The sequence below is a fragment of the Peromyscus eremicus genome, chromosome 4, assembly GCF_949786415.1.
Source record: "Peromyscus eremicus chromosome 4, PerEre_H2_v1, whole genome shotgun sequence".
Classification (NCBI taxonomy): domain Eukaryota; kingdom Metazoa; phylum Chordata; class Mammalia; order Rodentia; family Cricetidae; genus Peromyscus; species Peromyscus eremicus.
The window spans coordinates 91,063,683-91,082,776 of NC_081419.1; the positions used below are offsets into that span (position 1 = coordinate 91,063,683).

At 41.9% G+C, this 19,094-nt stretch overlaps 1 protein-coding gene across 1 annotated transcript in view; it reads left to right on the plus strand.

Annotated features, from left to right (window-relative positions):
- Window positions 1-6,907, plus strand: part of Spred1 (sprouty related EVH1 domain containing 1) — a 79,802-nt gene extending 72,895 nt beyond the window's left edge. Inside the window, exon 7 of the mRNA XM_059261121.1 lies at window positions 1,954-6,907. Within this exon, the coding sequence (XP_059117104.1) occupies window positions 1,954-2,601 (648 nt within the window). The 3' untranslated portion in view covers window positions 2,602-6,907. The remainder of the gene's footprint in view (window positions 1-1,953) is intronic.
- Window positions 6,908-19,094: the final 12,187 nt, after the last annotated feature.

A 19,094-nucleotide genomic window follows, 5' to 3' on the forward strand; every position in this document is an offset into this window, starting at 1 on the left:
GTAAGTAATGGTCATTTGTCTCTTGGTCTGAAACATAGCAGCTCAGCACCCAAGTCTAATTTCCACTTGAGAGAAATGTACATGAGACTTACTCAGTATGCATCTGCTGCATCTCTGTATGTAGGCTCTATTCAGCCTGAGTGGCTTTTGACTCTGCATCATCAGAATAGGACAAAACAGGAACTCATGTTGCTAATTTATGCACTGCATCCTTCACTTTATACTCTGGCCTTCACATGCCCTTCTCACATAGAGAATAATAATATAGCACCTGCACCCAGGGGTCCAGAAGGCTTGTCCCACTCCAACATGTACTCTAATTCCCAAGTCTTAAACTATCATTTCAACCAAGTGTAGATAACCCCGGGGAAATGATTCATCTTGAGACAAAATTCCTCTACAGCTGTGATCCTGTGGAACCAGACAGAAGATAGCTTCTAGAATACAGTGTTAGGAAAAGTGTAGAGGAGAAAATAGACTGACTGTCTATTTCTCTTGAATTGAGAAACTGAAATGAAGATGTCATAGTTCATCCTAAGGGAGTCCAAACCCTAATAAGAAGCATTTCGTTCCATTTTAGGACTTGGAATTAATCATCTTTGGTTTTGTGGTTGTTTCTTCTTACCCTCTTGAGTTGGTGGTCCTCCCTGCTTCCTCCTCACCCCTAGTATCAGCATTGCTATCAGGGTCCTAGAATACTATAGCATGGCCTGCTGCAATAAAAGATTAGCCTTCACTTTTGAACTGTGGGAACACGTCTCAGCCCTGCCTCCAGAGTCAGGCTTCTTTACTGGAAGGATGGAGTATGCCTGTAGCCACACAATGCTCTTGGCCTGTTTTGCAGAGACCCAGAGATGAAACCTTCTGTCTTCATCCTGCACTACCTGCTTTAGTCCATGTTGGCAGCACTTTGCTTTATCCAGCCGTGTGCCCGCTATCCTCTCCACTTTCCCATTGTTTGCAATAATAGTACACTGAGAATTATCCAAAGTTTTAGTTTCACTTTGCTTAGGAAGTCCTTTATCATTATGTGCAAGCACAACTACGCACACATACGCCCACACACCTGCCATACACACACGGTATTGTAAACTGTAAGAAGAAAACTGTGCCACACTTTCAGCACTTCTGCTCAATATTGTTACTTCCAAGTTCTACCTTCCAAGTGTAACAAACCTGATTGATCTCGTCACTTTTTCTTTCTCCCAGTGTCCAGTAGCACGTTCTTGTTTCTGTCCTAGTCCTCACCAACAGGACCTTATAGGCCATATTTCTACTAGTAGTTTCTGAGGCTCTGACATGTGTCATAAAACATTTCTAGTCAGGAATCATTACCCGTTTCTATGTTTTTAAAGATAGTACAATGGCAGCCAGCTCTTTGGCACTAAAAAAAAAAAAAAAACCTGTAAAATAGAACCAGTAGGTGGATCTTTTAAGGAATTGGCTTATACAAAATCCAAAATCTAGTCCAGGTCTCATGGCACAGACCTATAAGCCCAGCTACTCAAGAGGCTGAGGCAAGATGAATGAGAACACAAGACCAGTCTAGATAGCTTAGTGAGGTCCTGTAACAAGATAGAAGTGCAAAGAACTAGTTGGTGTAACTCAATGGTTGAGTGCTTGCCTAGCAGGTGCAAGATCCTAGGCTCATTCTCCAGTACTGGAGAGAAATAGTAACCCAAAATCTACAGATAAGCCATTGGTTTGGAGATAGAGGAAAACTGGAGCCTGAGTACAAAGGCTCCCTGCTGGCAGAACTTCATCTTGCCATGCCAGAGAGACAGTTTTAGTTTTAGGTATTATCTGATTGGATATGGTCCACCAGCTGAAGTGTTGATCTCATCCAAAACTTTTTCACAGAGCTCCTTGAATGAATCCCTAGATAGGGTCGCTCCATCAAATTGACATAAAATTAACTGTCATAGTCCTTTCTGCAATTTTTATCTTGTCTAGGTTCCTTTGAAGTCAATCAGACACGTCAGCTTTCAAGATGAGGATGAGATTGTCAGAATAAATCCTCGTGATATCTTAATACGTCGGTATGCAGACTACAGACATCCGGACATGTGGAAAAATGACTTGGAGAGAGACGATACTGACTCCAATATTCCATTTTCTAAACAAGACAGTAAAAAATCAGACTATCTCTACCACTGTGGAGATGAAACTAAGTTAAGTTCCCTGAAAGACTCTGTGGTATTTAAGACACAGCCTCCCTCGTTAAAATTTAAGTCGAAACGAAGAAAAGAGGATGGGGAACGTTCTCGCTGCGTGTACTGCCAGGAAAGGTTTAATCATGAAGAAAATGGCAGGGGAAAATGCCAGGATGCTCCAGATCCTGTTAAAAGATGCATATATCAAGTTAGTTGCATGCTCTGTGCAGAGAGCATGCTGTATCATTGTATGTCAGACTCAGAGGGAGACTTTTCTGACCCTTGTTCATGTGACACTAGTGATGACAAGTTCTGCCTAAGATGGTTAGCCCTGGTAGCTCTGTCCTTCATTGTACCATGTATGTGCTGCTACGTCCCTTTGAGAATGTGCCATCGCTGTGGTGAGGCGTGTGGGTGCTGTGGTGGGAAACATAAGGCTGCTGGGTGAAGCAGTCCAGGGCCAACACGAGCTTAAAATCTTCATCTCCAGGAATTAGCTAACTTGGATTTGTGGAAGCTGTTGGCAAGCAGTATGGAATCTTGCCTGGTATTGGGGCCATGCTTGGAGGAAGCAGAACTCGTCAGTTCTTGTGATTTACAGATGCTAGCCGTGCCGATGTTTCCCTAAGTGCATGGCATGTTCTGGGACAGATCATAGAGCATTTGCAGAAGAAAGTCATTTCTGGTTATTGACTACAACAGGTCAACATAGATTATGATCCAACTAAAAGGGATTAATTTTGGCATTTTTATATTTATGCACTAGGTGACGGGACTTTTTAAAGATACGAATTTTTTAGGACATTAACTAAAAAGTGCACTAAGAGACAGTTGATTTCAGTACAGAAAAGTTAATACTTGGAAATTAAAAGAGAAAACAAGTACAACTAAATCATTTATTAGTTGTTTTTTGAAAGCAGTTTTATGTATAAATAACAAATGTTTATATTTAACTAAATGTAAGGTACGAACTATGACATATTAAACTTTTCTTGCCCTTCCTAGTTCTGAGGTAGATGTGCATATATCTACCACCACATTCCATGTATTTTGAGTATTTAACTCATCTAGTTAATAATGTTTGTATTCATGTGAAAGATTTGATATGTTCGTCCTCATTTTTCTTTGGCTGCAGTTTATATTGAGTTATTGTCTGTACATTCTGGAACTCTAAACTCTTTAAAATACTCTAATAGCCTTGAGTGACCAACTTTTTTTTTTAAGCACAGATGTAATTGTCTAATGTTCTGATGGAAACGTAACACTTATTTTTATATCAAGAGACTGAGTAACTATAGAAGGGAAAGCGAGGGTTTTTAGTTGTTCTGTTTTTGTGGTATTCATCCAGCAAGTTGTTTTCTTTCAGAGTTTCCTCCTTCCAAAAAACTTAACCTTGCTCATAAAGGTTTTACAAGGCAGGAGCATTAACTGGATAGTTAGTGTGAAGCAGTTTCTTCTTGAGTCTCCATTTATCATTCTGCTAAACCGGAATGTACACAGCTGTTTCACTGATTTTTTTATTTAAAGCTTAATCCTCTGTGCTTATTATTACTCACATAACAATAACATTTTTCAGCTGCATTTTATTTCAGCTAGCTAGGAGCAAAGTTACTTTGCATTAAAATGTATGCAGAACTCTCCCAGGAAAGTATTTAATCCGCCATTGTGAATGGAACATCTTGTTCATCACATCCTGTTGCAGAGCATTTGTATTATGGGATGTTTGATTTACAGAATGGTATGGTATATTTCAACAAACCATTTAAAGTGTTTTGGGGTCAAATTATCTTTTTTTTTAATGTTACATTAAAATTCTAACCATCTGAGGGATTCTTTGAAAATACTCCCTTGACACTTGAGCAGTGTGCCTTTTTTTTTTCCCCTTTGCTTAAAGTTTCTGAAGTGATAGAAAATCACACAGGTTTTCAGTGTCATTTCTGTACCGTTACTTTATGTGTCACGCTTCAGCTTGTGTTAGCTTTCTTCTTTTGCCCCAGATCAAACTGAGCAATGTATATATAACACTATCTGTCTGTAAGATACTTTTTTTTAAGAAAGCATTTATATTTATATGACAGCTTGAACTGACAACATTATGTATATAGATCATCTTGAAGTATTATTTCACATTGAAAAGAAGAAAAATATATTGATAACTATAGATGTTATGAAGAAGAGGTTATTTCTAGTTTTGTACTAAAAATCAATTGGATGAACTAAATCCAAAACCGGACACTGTAGCAGCAATTTTAAGTCTTATTTTTACTGTTTCTATATTTGGAGGCTGCTACACAGATGATCTTCATCCCTGACATTTTCAGATAAACTTGGTTTCCTAGAGCAGACTGTTAACTTTCAAAATTCCTTTTTATTGTTGAAATAGAAATACTGGTTTTCTTTCTGAATGAATATTCATATTTGTAAGTATGGAGTTTATAATTCAGGTTGGAGCAAGGTGTGAATAACTGAAGAAAATAACTTGCTGGCTATGTAGGAAATGCCGTGGAAATGAACTGTGTATATACTTCTAGGAAGAACAAAACTAATCATTTTTCTGTTAAGCACTAGTCACTATAGTGCATCTTCTGGTTCTCTACTGTATTTTATACGCAACATACATGCTTTAATATTTTAATGTTTGTGCATTAATATTTTCAGTTTGTTTAACCACTTTGCTGCTAAGATTTTGCCATCCTGTTCCCATTTTTTCCTTTACAGTTTTAAACATTTCTCTTCATTAAAAACTATGGTAATGAAATTGTTTTTTTTTTTTCCACCTTGGATTTTTGTAATTAGCATATACGAATTCAAATCAGTCCAGAAAAGTAGCTGATGATATAGTATTGAGTCCCTATGTGAATCAGTTGGACAGTTTAATCCGATTCCCAAGCACGTAGAGGTGGATTTGGGAATGATTTCTCATTCGCTGTACAGATTTGGCACTGCCATTGGGCGTTTCCTTTAAAACTCCCCTTGTGTCTAAAGTTTAAGCAGATGGCTCAACAGAACTGTTAGAGTAAAAGTAAATATTGAAAATCATCGGAATGGCATGACCAGAAAGAATTTTGCCTGGTGGGCTTGTTTGCTCAGAATCAGTAGTTCTCAAGTGGTTCTTGTGGCTTATGGGGGAAGCCTTTGATTTGTTGAGCAGGAATACTTGTGGAGTTCCAGTGCCACCTGCTGGATGATTTTAGACCAGCGCCGAGAGATGGAGATGGTGTCTGCCCTGTAAAGGGCTGTTCAGAGGGTGGCCCACTGCCTACCAGAGAAACCAGGGGTAAGGAACAGCTCAAAGGAATGTAAATAAATCTTTTCTCAAATGCAGTTTTTGGTTGCTGGAAGATTTTAAGCACTTTTTCTTACATATCCTGTTTTAAAATATTTATTGAAACTTGGAACTGGCAGTCAAACTTAATGTATGTACTGAAGCAGTTATACAACCAGTTCCTTGAACGGAGAAGCCATTACCAAAATGGTATTCCTATTTTCTTCCCAGTGCCAGTCAGGGAGAATTTTTTAAAAAAATAAACATAATTGCCTGTATTTTCTCATGACAACTCCAGAGAGTGTGTATGTTTCTAAGTAGATGATGATGATAAGACAGGGCTTAAATTTAAAGGGAAAAACTTGAAACTACCTATTTCCATTGGTTATTCAGCAGTGCCTAAAATGAGCTTCTGAAATGATACAAATGCACTTTGAATTCATGTGTATAGTGCCATCTAAGTCCTTGGGTGAGCCCAGCTCTCTTCTCTCCCTCTCCCCTTTTCCCCTTAATGAAGTGGCACACAGGTATTTCTCAATACTCCTGTCAGTCTTCAGAGTGCAGAAAACATGTACTTTCCTCTAAATGGGCAATGTAGAGAGTTTTATGGGTCTTTCTTCTGTTGAAATTGAATGTCTGATTATATTTGGAATGTGTAACTTCGATTAATGTGTTTTTAAAGTAATTTTAATTGTAGTCCAACAGTGCATTGAGCAAGTATAACCTTTTTCTGAAAAATAACTTGGAGAACCTTAGTTAATGGATAAAACCAATTCATCACTAAAATGTTGCTCTTACTCTTGACTGGGCTTCCAGAATCACATTTCTAAGTATTAGGGGAAACACTAGAAAGTTGCTATAAATGATATGAGGGCCATGTGTGTTTTATGGTGAGTCAAACTAAAAATCTTAAGAACTTGCACACACTGACAGAGATGATTTATACAAACCAAAAAGTGGGTGGGGAGAGAAGGAGAATTACAAGGGGCGTCAAGGTCCTCGTAGCCTAGCAGCCTGACGGTTAGAAACCTTTCAGTTGCTTTGGTATACTAACGTTACCCATTGTCCCAAAAGCTAGAATTGAAAAAGTTGTCAGTGTTTGAAAATTTTCAAGAATAATCTAGTCGAAAGCCTTTGTATTAAAGATACACAAGTTTCTGTGTGAACATTTCCAGTGTGTAGGATGTTTTGCTTTCTATTTCCTTGACCTCAGAAGTGCCTCACGTGTATATTACCCCCACTAGGAGCCTAACTGCATCCTTTCTAACGACAGTGGAAGCCTGTTTAACTGCTGTCCCAATGCATCTCCCCACGTAGAGTCAACTAGCTTGAGAGTTGTGAGTATATAATGTAAATATGCACATATGAGTTTGTAACTGCTTTTGTCCCATCATACCATGTAATTGGACTTATCAGATGGTAGACGATTTGTTTCAGTGATTTCCCCTCTCCTGGAATTACCTGATTAAACCAATCATGAAATTTAAAAGGGCTTTTTCTTACTTCTTCAGAGCATATGCTATGTAAGATGGTAATCGCTAGAGAAGAAAGCAATGAATGGGGTTTCGTTCTTCAGAGTCATATTCTCTAACTGAAAGTTCACCTGCAGTTCAACTTCATGACGTCACCCTTGATCCAGAGAATTGTTGTTAATTTACATAATTACTGGTTTTACCCATGCTGCAGTTACTAGCTACCTTAAAGATGTGTGGCAAATGTTGAACAAACTACAAACTCTGTTTGTGTGTGTGTGTGTGTGTGTGTGTGTGTGTGTGTGTGTGTGTGTACACTAACCACTTGCCTTTGTATTACATCAAAAACAAGGGGGAACTGTTAGGGCAGTATCAATTGTGATAATATCACGATACCAAAATAATGCTTTTAGGTTATTGTGTTATAGTTGTAGTCATTTGAAGAATGAACTATACCCAGATTGTGCATGATACAATATCATGCTTGGTTACAAGCTTTGAGAAAGCTTTTTATGTTGTTCACATAAGGTCAATACCAAGTATAAGAACAGTTTTATATCAGTGAAGTTGAATTGGGTTCCTATGATGCCATTAATATAGTGGCATATCCAATAATACTCCTTAAGGAAACTCCAGATAGCTGGAGAGATGGCTCAGGGGTTCAAGGTGCTTGCTAACTCTTCAGGTGACCTGAGTGGTTCCAGCGTCCACATCAGGCTGCTCACAATGACATGTAATTCCAGTTCTAGGGGATCTGATGCACTCTCTGATTATGGAGGGGACACACACACACACACACACACACACACACACACACACGGCATACATTCATACAGACACATACATGCACATAAATGATTAAAAATCTGTCAATGTCTGATTGTTGGAGGGAATTTAGTTAAAATTAACCATTCTGAGATCTGAGTTTTTAGATCCTTGAAATAAATGATGGTTCAAAACTCCATTTGTAATATTAAATCTAACATGAATAACTAGAATGTTATTGTTCCATGAAGTACCCTATACCTGGTCACTTCTAATCCTTACTTAATTATAATGTATGGATCCTTTTTCCTAAGAGGAGACTCTGGAGGTTAAAAAGTGCTCCTGAGGTCCCATGAGTGAACACCCTGGTCTGAACCCTAGTCTCTGACTCTAGAGTCCAGGTGCAGTTTGTCTGTCTATGACAGGTTCAGACACACTTCGTAGGATTAGAAGGGTCATGTGAAATAAGTGTTCACTCTAGAATTAGATCATGAGGCAGTTATTTTTTCTATTCCCCTTCATTCCTGGACCCCTGTTCAGCCCTCTTACTGAGGCATGGAGAGTCCCAGAAAAGTGGGAACATAGAATTGCAGTAGAGCTCAGGGGAATCCTTGAGTCCTGGCCACTGTGGCTGACCCTCATTTTAAAGCTAGATGTCGTCTAGTGTGAAATTACTCACTGGTGACATTTCCCTAGAGGGATTCTTTTTCATCAGAGCAATGGCAGATACTTCCTCTTGAGGCAGAAGAAAAACAGTGATCTCCAGTGAGTCCCTCATCACCCCTCAAAGAACGGTGGGCCATTTCTATCATCTTTCCCACAAGCCTGTCCTTGGAACCAGAGTAGAGTTGTGGGGGCGGGGTTACTGAAACATGGCAAGATTACTGTCCCTCTACCCTCAGAGTTGCTGGTTGTACTAAGGAAATAATTGTTAACAGTTAAGAGGCTATGCATGAGTAGGAAGGAAGGACAGGATCAATTGAAGATTGGTTTAACTTTATTTCCATTACTTATTAACTCATTGTCAGATTGGAACCATCAATTTGATTTTTTTTTAATGTTTGTTGTATCTTAGATCTTTGTGTCCTCCATACTTTCTTCCCTACTTCTTCCTGCTCTAAAAATAATTTTCAACTTAGTCTGTAGAGGAAGAATTTATAAAAAGGAATTTTAACAGTATATTTTATATATATACATACACAGCCCACCTCTCTTTCTGTTCTTCTAAGGAAGGCCACAGCAATGCAAAATATACAGCTCTTGTGCCAAAAGGAAAACAAGAGATTTATCTTAGCCAGGTCTGAATGAACATAGCCTAGGAACATGGATTCAGGTTACCCTGAATGACACATTCTGCTGTGGAAATTATTGCATAAGCTTTTATGGTCACAGAACAAAAGTTTAGTCGTAAATGCAATCCCCACATACACTGGTGGGGACCTTGAGCACATGAGTTGTAGCGGGAGGAAACCATTGCTAAAGGTCTCAGATGCTATCTGGTGGCATATTTTAGCTTCAGAGTAGAATAATCTGCTAAATTAGTACATTCCAAAGCTTTTACCTGACACAGGAGGCATGATAAAGTTACTGAAGGAATTCAGGATAGCCCAAGGTAATTCTGATTCTCAGTCTGCAAAATTACGAGTCTCCATAATGACAAAGTTCTGGTCAGTTGTAGAGTCTATGACATGGATGTAGCTTTTTCAGGCAATGTCAGTTCATACCAAGAAGGCCTTTTGTGGGGAGTCGGTGTTTTTACTCTGCCTTAAAATTTAAAAGAACAATGAATTCATGAGCTTCCTGCTAGTTAGTAGATCTTGTTAAAGTATGAAAGCAACATGTTTACAAATGATGTGATGTTCTTGTAATGAGATGCTGAGGAAGTCATCGTATTCACTCGGGACACAGGGCTGTAAGGCACTCCTTAGACAAGTATACTCCGTGTAACAGGTCAAGGAATTGTAGAGATTTCTGCAAGGCCATTGAGTTGCATCATAACAACCTTCCATTAAACCAGATGCTGAATTTCCCAAGTGTGTCTCTTCCAGAAAGTTGAGGATGCTCCAGTTCTCAGTGATTGCCCTCATTCCTCAGACCTTTGTCCATGCTCTTCTCTGCCTCGATGGACCGCTGCACTGCTGCCATCCAGTTGGCCTAGTCATCACCCTGAGCCTTGCACTGAGATGGGAGTGGTGTAAAGCTCAAGTGTGCACAGCTCCCATCTCAGAATAAGGCTCGGGTGTGCACAGCTCCCATCAGTACAGCCTCTGGCGTGCACCATTCCCATCGCATTCTAGGTTCAGGTGTTGTTGTTATTATTGTTTTCCCTCCACTTACGTAAGTGCTTCTTCCTTTCTTTCACTTCTGCCTTGTCCACAGTGACACTGAAGCAATATTAAGGTTTCAGAGGGAAGTCTGTACAGGGTTGGAGAGATGGATCAGGGATTAAGAGCACTAGCTGCTCTTAATCTAGTTTTGTTTCCCAGGACCCACATCAGGCAACGCACAACTTTCTCTAACTCCAGTTCCACACGTGGTACACATCCATACAGGCACACACACATAAATAAAACTAAATCCTTCCTAACTTCAGTATTAATGCCACTAGAAGAATTATGCTTTGAATGTTTCAAAGGTGACAGTAGAAAGTCAGGGTGAGCCTCTGTACCATGTTTGTGCAATGCCTTAGGAGCTAACAAAGAGGCTTCTGTTTGCTTCCTGGTCATAGTGCAACCTCAAGTCTATTGTGCTTAGCAAATGTGGGCACTCATCCATTACTTCCTGCAGCTTGACTGCAATTGATTAAAGTCGTTTCCCTCTGGAGAGAGAAGGTTGTTAAAGTTTGTGTTTCTGAGAATGAGCTCACTGTCCTGAGCACAATAAGCAGGCACCCAACAACTAATCTATTGGTCTGGCTGACATATTATCGTAGAGACTTATCTCCTGAAGATCTGAAACCCTTTTCTTCCAGTGAATGGTTCTTTTCTTAGGCTTTTCATTTGTTCCCTGCTTGCTGGTTAATCTTGATTGTCAGATTTACCATCTAGACTGAGAGGATCTAGAATCTCCATGGAAACAAACCTCTGGAGTATCTGTGAAGAGTTACCTAGATTAGAGTAACTGAGGTGGGAAGACCCACCCTAACTGAGTAGCACCATTCCATGGTGTGGGGTCCCAGACTGTCAAAGGGGAAAGCCAGCTAAGCGCCAGCATTTATTCATCCTCTACTTCCTGATGCAGAGAAAGTGTGGTCAGCTGGCGCAGGCTCCTGGGGCTGTGACTTCTACACAAAGATGAATGGTATCCTTGAACTCTTGAGCCAAAATAAACCTGTCCATAATGAATACACACTGTATCTCAAAATTATGAAACACGGGACTGGACAGGTAGCTCAGTGGTTGAGAGTGCTTGCTGCTCTTGCAGAGGGCCTGGGTTCAGTTCCCAGAACCCACATGGCAGCTCACAACTGCCTGCAACTCCAGTTTTAGGGGATCTGACATCCTCTTTTGGTCTTTGCAGACACCGTACACACATGGTGCATATACATACGTGCAGGCAAACGATACATATAAAAACATTTAAAAATATGAAGCATACTTTATTTTCAAACAAAAAATTTACAAAAATGACTGTATTGTGCAATAAAATAAATTTCAAAAGGCTAGGTTATAGACACATCTGAAATATTTAAGAAATATTAAAGGCCTTAGGGGTGCTGACTCATTTGCTCTGTAAAGCCAGACATGGTAGCATGTACCTATAATTCCAGGACTCTAGGAGAATGGGAGGTTGAGGCAGGGGAATCCCTGGAAGCTCATGAGCCAGCCAGCCTGGCATACACAATAGAAATAACAAAACGGAGATCTTGTCTCAAGGTGGAAGTGGGGACAGACACCTAACCTCTGACCTCCATACTCAAACTGTGGTACTTGTGCACCCACACTCACACGCAGGAACATACACACGTGCACACACACAAGAAACATAAGAACACTGCAAAAGTAATAAATTAGACCTATGATAAAAATTTAGATTAGCACTGTGGAGATGACTCAGTTGTTAAAGGACCAAGGGTTAGTTAATTTACCACCAAGCCTAAGGATCTGAGTTCTATATCCAGGACCCACATGGTAGAAGGACAGGCTGTCCTCAGACATCCATATATATACCTATACATACATATATACATTATATATAAACATGAAGCAAATAGTAAAATTTTGGAAGAAGTTAATTATTTTTGTTGTTTTTTGTTTTGTTGGGGTTTTTTTTGTTTGTTTTTTTGTTTGAGACAGGTTAGCTGTATAACAGCCCAGATTGTCCTGGAACTTGCTTTGTAGACCAGGCTGGCCTTGAACTTAACAGAGGTCTACCTGCCTCTGCCTCCTGAGTGCTAGGATTAAAGGCCTGTGCCACTACCATTGCCCAGCCGAAGTTAGGATTATTTAAACCCGAACAACAATAATAACATACCAAATATCGAAACATGTACAGCCAAAGCAGTACTTCAGAAAATGTTGTACCTTTAACATTTAATTTTTAAAAGAAGAAAGTAAAATTGAGCCCAAACTGAAACGCCAAAGCAATAAACCCAAGAAGGAGTAGCTTAATTAGGCCAAAGAAAGTAAGGAAAGGAGATGAGAATTTCAGATTAGACTCCAGTAAACTGGAAAGTAAGCATACAATGTGTTAGGTCTTAACCCGGAACAACAGGCTGAGAGGTGCCTGTTAACATCAAAGCAGATGCTGGCTGCCCCCCCCCCTAAACTTTACCCCCAGGGGCTGGGCCGCCCTCTCCACAACTGCTCTTTGTACAAGCCAGCCATTTTGGCTACACTGGTCCTGTTTGCATTTTGACCTCTTGGCTCCTGCCTATCCCCCACATATACATGGCCCAGCTCAGTCTGTTGGTCATGTCTACTCTAGACTCTTCCAGATGTCTCTTTCTCTCTCTGCCTCTGGCTATTTATTCTCTCATATCTACGATAAATATTCCTTCATATCTGCAATAAGTCTCCACCATACCTAGAAGCAGTCATGTCCTTTTTATTTCTTTTTTTCACTTTCTAGCCATCTATTGAGTGCTGTCTTTAGAGAAACTGACCTTGCTTGCCAGTACAAACCATCCTGTTTGCAAATAATGGTCCATAGAGTTCAGTTTCTTGTCTCTCTCCTCATGGTTCACTTCCATGTATTAAAGCCAATGCATAGATAACAAGATTTCACTAATGAAGTAGTTCATGCAGTTTTTGTATGAATGAATGGAAAAGAAAAGTGCTTGCTTCATATTTCACACCTTTCTACAAACAACTGGAAGCTGCAAGGGTGGGAGGATGGGGGTGGGGATCAGAGAAAGGAAGCACAGACAAGGAGATTGAGAGCCAGAGGAGAAAATAGGTGGAAGTTTGTGTGTGTGTGTGTGTGTGTGTGTGTGTGTGTGTGTACATTCATAGATGTGCATGGGTGTACATGCTCATATGTGTGCAGGTGCATATGCTCCTGCATGAGGAAGCCAGAGGTCAACCTTGGGCACCATTCCTCAGGCATCATCCAAAAATAGGTTTTTTGGGGGTGGGAACAAGGTCTCTCACTGTTCTGGAAGTGGACAGGTAAGCTAGGCTCGCTGCCATGGAGCAAGCACATTACAGCACACTTAAAAAGCAAACAACAAACGCATGGGTTATACAGGTAAATCTAGGTCCCTTGCATACAAGGCAAGTGCTTTACTGACTGAGCTCCCCACTCAGCACACACTGGGGAATACTACCGGCTTGAGGGGCATCAACCACAAAACACAGGTGGCACCACTTCTGCAGCGGTAGCTCAGTTTTCCTGAGCACAGAACCGATGTTTCCAGTTCCCAGCAGACAACCAGACTGGCCATCTTTCTTTACAACCCTGTGAGCCAAGGCTAGCTCACCTGCTTCCATTCTGCCTGCACTCTAAGGTTTTTTACATGTTAATGTGGTTGAAAAACGATGAGCTTATGACATGAAGATGACTTAGAATTCAGATGTCAATGTCTGTAAAGTTGGCATTATAGAATGTGTGTGTGTGTTCGTAGGATGCTCTGCATTGTGCATCCACCATGGAGGAGTTCTGAGTAGCTGTGTCAGACTCTGCAGCCCACAAAGCACTCACTGCCTAGGCTTTCTAAAAGTGTGTGTGTGTGGTATGTGTACACGTGTGTGGCTATTCATGCATACATGTAGATAACTCAGGATTGACACATGTCTTTGATGGGAATCAGCATTTATTTATTTATTTATTTATTTATTTATTTTTATTTAGGCAGGTTCATTCAGTGACTCTGGACCTCAGAGATTCTGTTAGGCTTCCTGGCCAGTGAGGTTCCAGAATCCACCCTCAGTAATCTGTTTCCCCCCACCAAGGTTTACAGGAGTGTTCTGCTGTTACCTGCACAGCTTAGAAACTGACCAAACTGGGGTAACATGGAGTGAAGAAATAACAGGCGTGTGCACTCAAAAGCTGAGATTGGGTAGGCCATGCGTGCTAAAGCTGGTATACCAGCAGCAGTAGGGAAACTCAGCCAGTTTATTATACACAGTAGGTAAGGGGAAGATCTAGGCTAGCTAATCTCAGTAGGAGGCCTCAGAGGGAGCAGCCTCAGGCTGCAGTCCTCTGAGAGGGGAAGCTGTGCTTGGCAGTTTCTACACACAGAGTCCGCATCCATACTAGGACCAGGGAGAGGCTTTGCCGTTCTTCTGAGCCTCATCTGGAGAAGGCCTAACCATTCCCAGGGGTCTAAGGCATTGGGGTCCCTGACCTAGCCATGTTCAGAACTCCATCTGCTCACCATACCACCCCCTGCTTTTTATGTGGGTTCTGGGGATATGAACTCAGGTCCTTGTGCTTTCAATACAGGCATTTTACTGACTTTCCCCAGCCATTTTTTTTGTTTTTGTTGAGACAGGATCCCACATATCCCAATTACAGGCATACACACCACCACGCCCAGTTTTATGTAGTATTAGGAATCAAACCCAGGGTCTTGGGCATGCTTGGCAAGTACTCTAGCCATTGTGCTACATCCCTAGCTGATCATAGGAGTTTTGAGGCTGATTTTAAGGCTAGGGAGTTTGGCTTGTTTGCCTGAGTGCACGGCCCACCCTCTCCTCTCTATTGAACAGGCTTCTGGTATTCATTAAATTCCAGGCAATGTGCAACTTTCTAGTCTCTCTCAGAAGAGCTGCCCTGGGTCCCTGCCAGAGCAGACATTTCTGACTCACCTGCTCACTCCACCCATTTGGATGTTTTTACCCTGGTATTGAATTCGGAGTCAGGGCAGCTGAGGAAAGTACTTGGTGGGGGCTGGTTCCCACTTGGAGAGGCAGGATGAGGAAACTGGGCCATTTCCATCTTGAAACGTCTTATGCATTGCCTTGAGCCACACTTCATTTGATGATTGAGATAATATGCTTGTCAGATGTGAAAACTGGGTTGTCATGTTAGCACAATCAGGACACACTGAGCTACATTAAAGTCTTAACATTGCCGTTCAGCTCTGTGGGTGAGAGCACTTGCTGTAGTATGAGGACCTGAGAGTGAACACCTATATCAAAACCCAGGTGTAGCCACATGCAACTTTAACCTCAGTGTAGGGGCAGGGGTGGAATAGCCTATCGGAGAAATCACTGAGCTCCAGGTTGAGTGAGAGACTATATCTAAAGAGCAATAGAGGAGGATGCCCTGTTAACCTCATCTGGTGTCTTCCCATACGTGTGCACACAGGTGTACAAGCATACATATACGACACATGGTTGCCATTTAATTCTTCTAAACTCGTTTATGAGAGTTGCCAAGATGGCTTACTGGGTAAAAACACCTGACATGCAAGTGTAGCATCATGAGTTTGATCCCTGGAACCCATGTAAAGAAAAAAGTTGGTCGCTGACCTCCACGTGCATGTGTGGTACCAGTGTCTGCATACACATGACATGCACACACAGAATAATAAACAAATAAATACTCCTTTGAGAGGCTTGAGATAAACAGTGGAAGAAAACTTCGTACACTATACAGGACCCTGCATTGGATCCCAAGCACCGAAGTAAAAACAAACACGAAGCAGGGCGGTGGTAGCACACACCTTTAATCCCAGCACTCGGGAGGCAGAGGCAGGCGGATCTCTGTGAGTTCGAGGCCAGCCTGGTCTACAAAGCGAGTTCCAGGAAAGGCTCCAAAGCTACACAGAGAAACCCTATCTCGAAAAACCAAAAAAAAAAAAAGAAAAAAAGAAAAAAAGAAAAAAAAATAAACAGGAAAACAATACAGTAATTACTAGGGAGCCTGAGTATCGATTGGCTTTGTGCTTGTTTTACTTCACTGGAACGCCCGCTCTTCCTCCAGCTAGCTCTTTGGGCCTCAGCAAAATAAGTGGGATGGTAGTAACGGAGAGCCAATGTTCCCTCAAACCTCAGAGAGTCTAGGATTTCATAATGGGCCTAGCAGCTGCAGGTTTTTGATGATGTGCCCGGAAATACACATCGCAATAGGATGAAGATTGTGAATGCAAGGATCTTTAAATAAGGGATGAGTCGAAATGATAAATTTTGTTGAGTACAGAATGAAAAGCTGGATGTGAATATGCCTTGAACGTGAAGCCCTGCCTATATAGAAAAGTGAAATACTATTTTCAACAGCTCCCTATTTCCTAAACAAAAATGAGTATTCTGTACCCATGCTATCCCAAAGGGAACATATGCTGAGAAAACATTCTTTCTAGAGGGTGTAAGAATAGAAGGCTCAGTTCCACCCCTTTAGTTTAAGACTTCAGCTCAGGACAGACTTCTGCATCCATCTATTGCTCCTGCATCCTGAGTGCCTTGTCTAGTCCCTTAATCTGTTCCCTGGACCTTCAAATCTGCTATTGTGGCTTCTCATTGTCCATAGGGCAAAATCACAACTTATTGGGGCTGCTGGGACACAGCACCCTTCTTGGCCTTCATCCCTGCAGCTTGTTCCTCTGGCCTTCTCTTAGTCTTTCAGGCCACACTTCCTCCCACCACAAGGCACATGAGATCTCCACGCCTGACAGCTGCCACCGCTGGCTGCTCCTAACCGCCTCCCATCAGCACTTCAAGCAGTTGCCACATCCCCTCCCCCAGAAAAGCCTTCCTAGGATGCTCTGGCTAGCAGTCATGCCTGCTCACAGCTCTGGGTGTGCACTGGACTCTTAAGGACTGTGACTATTTAATAATCGTAAACTAAGTTGTCTGAGATGAGTTCAGGTTTATCCCCCTGATCCCTAGCAGACAAGAGCTCAGTAAATAAAACAGTACCAGGACCTGCCAACAGGGACCACATTTACACCCAAACTTTGAGGGTATCCTGGGTTATCATTGAGAGGAACTGTATGCACCTGGGTATCATCTTGTGCACAAACAAGCTCTAGTGTGAGGACACTGCCATTATGTCTGGCAGGAAGCTCCCAAATAAGATAGTAGGCTATGTCACACATCTGATAAAGTGGGTTTAGGGAGGTCCTGTGGGAGGTATTTCTACCAAGTTGCAAAAGGAGGAAGAGATAACTGTGTTCCTGAGGTCTCAGGCCTGGATCAGGAGATCACTAAGGTAGAATCCTGACACCAAGGAAATGGCTGAAGCTTCTGGATTCTGACAGTCTATCCCATTTCAGGTCCATCAGCCTACAGTTGGGATGAATTTCAAAACACCATGTGGAGCTGTTCAAACCTTTTCTGCAGCTCTGCAGTATCTTCAGCAAACCTGGGGACACCTTAAAAAATAAAGAACACATAGTAGTAAGCATTTTCCTCTTTCCTTGGTCCTCCTTTGAGACACAGTACTCTTAAGATCAGAACACCCACAGTGATAGGCTATGTCTTCATCAGTGGCAATACCCACTTAGAGGGCAGTGCCATCACTGGATGCCTGGTATTGTGGGCGAGAGGGGTGCTGGAGACTGAAGGACCTAGCTGCTCCTTCTGGCCCAGGGCTAGTTTTGCATGCTGATTACCTATTTGGAAACCCTGCTTGGAAACTGCATCTTCTCACTAGTCCTTGTGCTGGATTGGAGTCCCATACAAGAGAACAAAAAGAGAAAATAATCAAGTAGCCACGGAATAATGACCTCAGAATGGCCAGAAAAATCATGAGCCTGGGCTAAATTAGCTCACTGCAACTGTGAGGAAGGAATCCACATATTTTTTTTTACTGTACTCTTTGAGTTCTGATTAAAGGTATTTTTTTCCTGGTCTTTGAATGTGTGTGTGTGTGTGTGTGTGTGTGTGTGTGTGTGTGTGTTCACACCTGTGTACGCTTGCATGCAAAGGCCCAAAGTTAATGGTAGTTATCCCCCTCAATAGCTGTCCATTTTATTTACCTAGGTAGAGCCTCTGACTGTTCATGGAACTCAACAATTCTGAATAGTCTAGGTAGGTAACCAGTTTACCCTGCATCAGCTGTCTCTTCCTCCTGTGTGTTGGGATTACAGGTGAGCTGCCAGGACTGTGAAGCTTCTACATGGGTTCTGAGCATCCAAACTGCAGACTTTATACATCAATCAAGAAAATGCCCTCCACAGACTTGCTCTCAGTCCAACGTGATGGAGGCATTTTCTCAACTGAGGTTTCTTCCTACCTAATGAACCTAGCTTATATCAAATTGATAAGAAATGAGGGAGCACACGCTACCATCACACAGACCAAATCCTTTCTGGAAGTCCCAGTGCAGAAGATGGAGTTTTGTAGTGTTTCGAACTCACGGGCTGATCCTTCTCAGCGCCATTTGAAAGCTCATGCTACCTAGGGCCTTAAAGCTGTCTTCATGTGCAGGCTTGAGCCCTCTGTCTCCTCAGAGTGACTTCATCTGGAGACATGGCTTTATTTACCAATCGTTAACTGAGAAATTCCAGGATGTCCAGCTTTAGACCCCCTTCCTAACTCTCAGGCTTGTCTAACCAATGCCGCCTTCTCCCGTCTACACTGGCTGTGGTTCTGATCTTTTTCCATTTACTTCTCCAGATCATCCTCAGCCCATCTCCTTCCTGTCTGTTATAATATAACCGTACCACCCTGATACCCCCTCTTAATCCCAACCCTGCCTGTTGGAAGGCCTAAACCAGAGATGGGAAGTTGAGGAACAAGACCCCCTATTGCATCCCTCTATTAGGAGAAGTGGTTTCCTCTACTGAGGTCAGTGCTCCCCAGTGTCAGTTACTCCTTTAGACTGCTAGAAGGTCAACCCACTCTACTTTGGCTTGTCCTGGGGTCACCCTAGGTGGATCTCCTTTCCCTCTTTGCTCAGTTACTTAGTGTGAGGTGCATCCATTTCCTGTCTGACCCTGACTTCTGTAGATGTCTCCAGGACACCTCAAGTTCAGTGCATCCCAAAGGAGACTCCTATTCTTCCTCCATCTCCCGGTCCTCCTTACTGTAATATGTGGTGCCCACATCTACC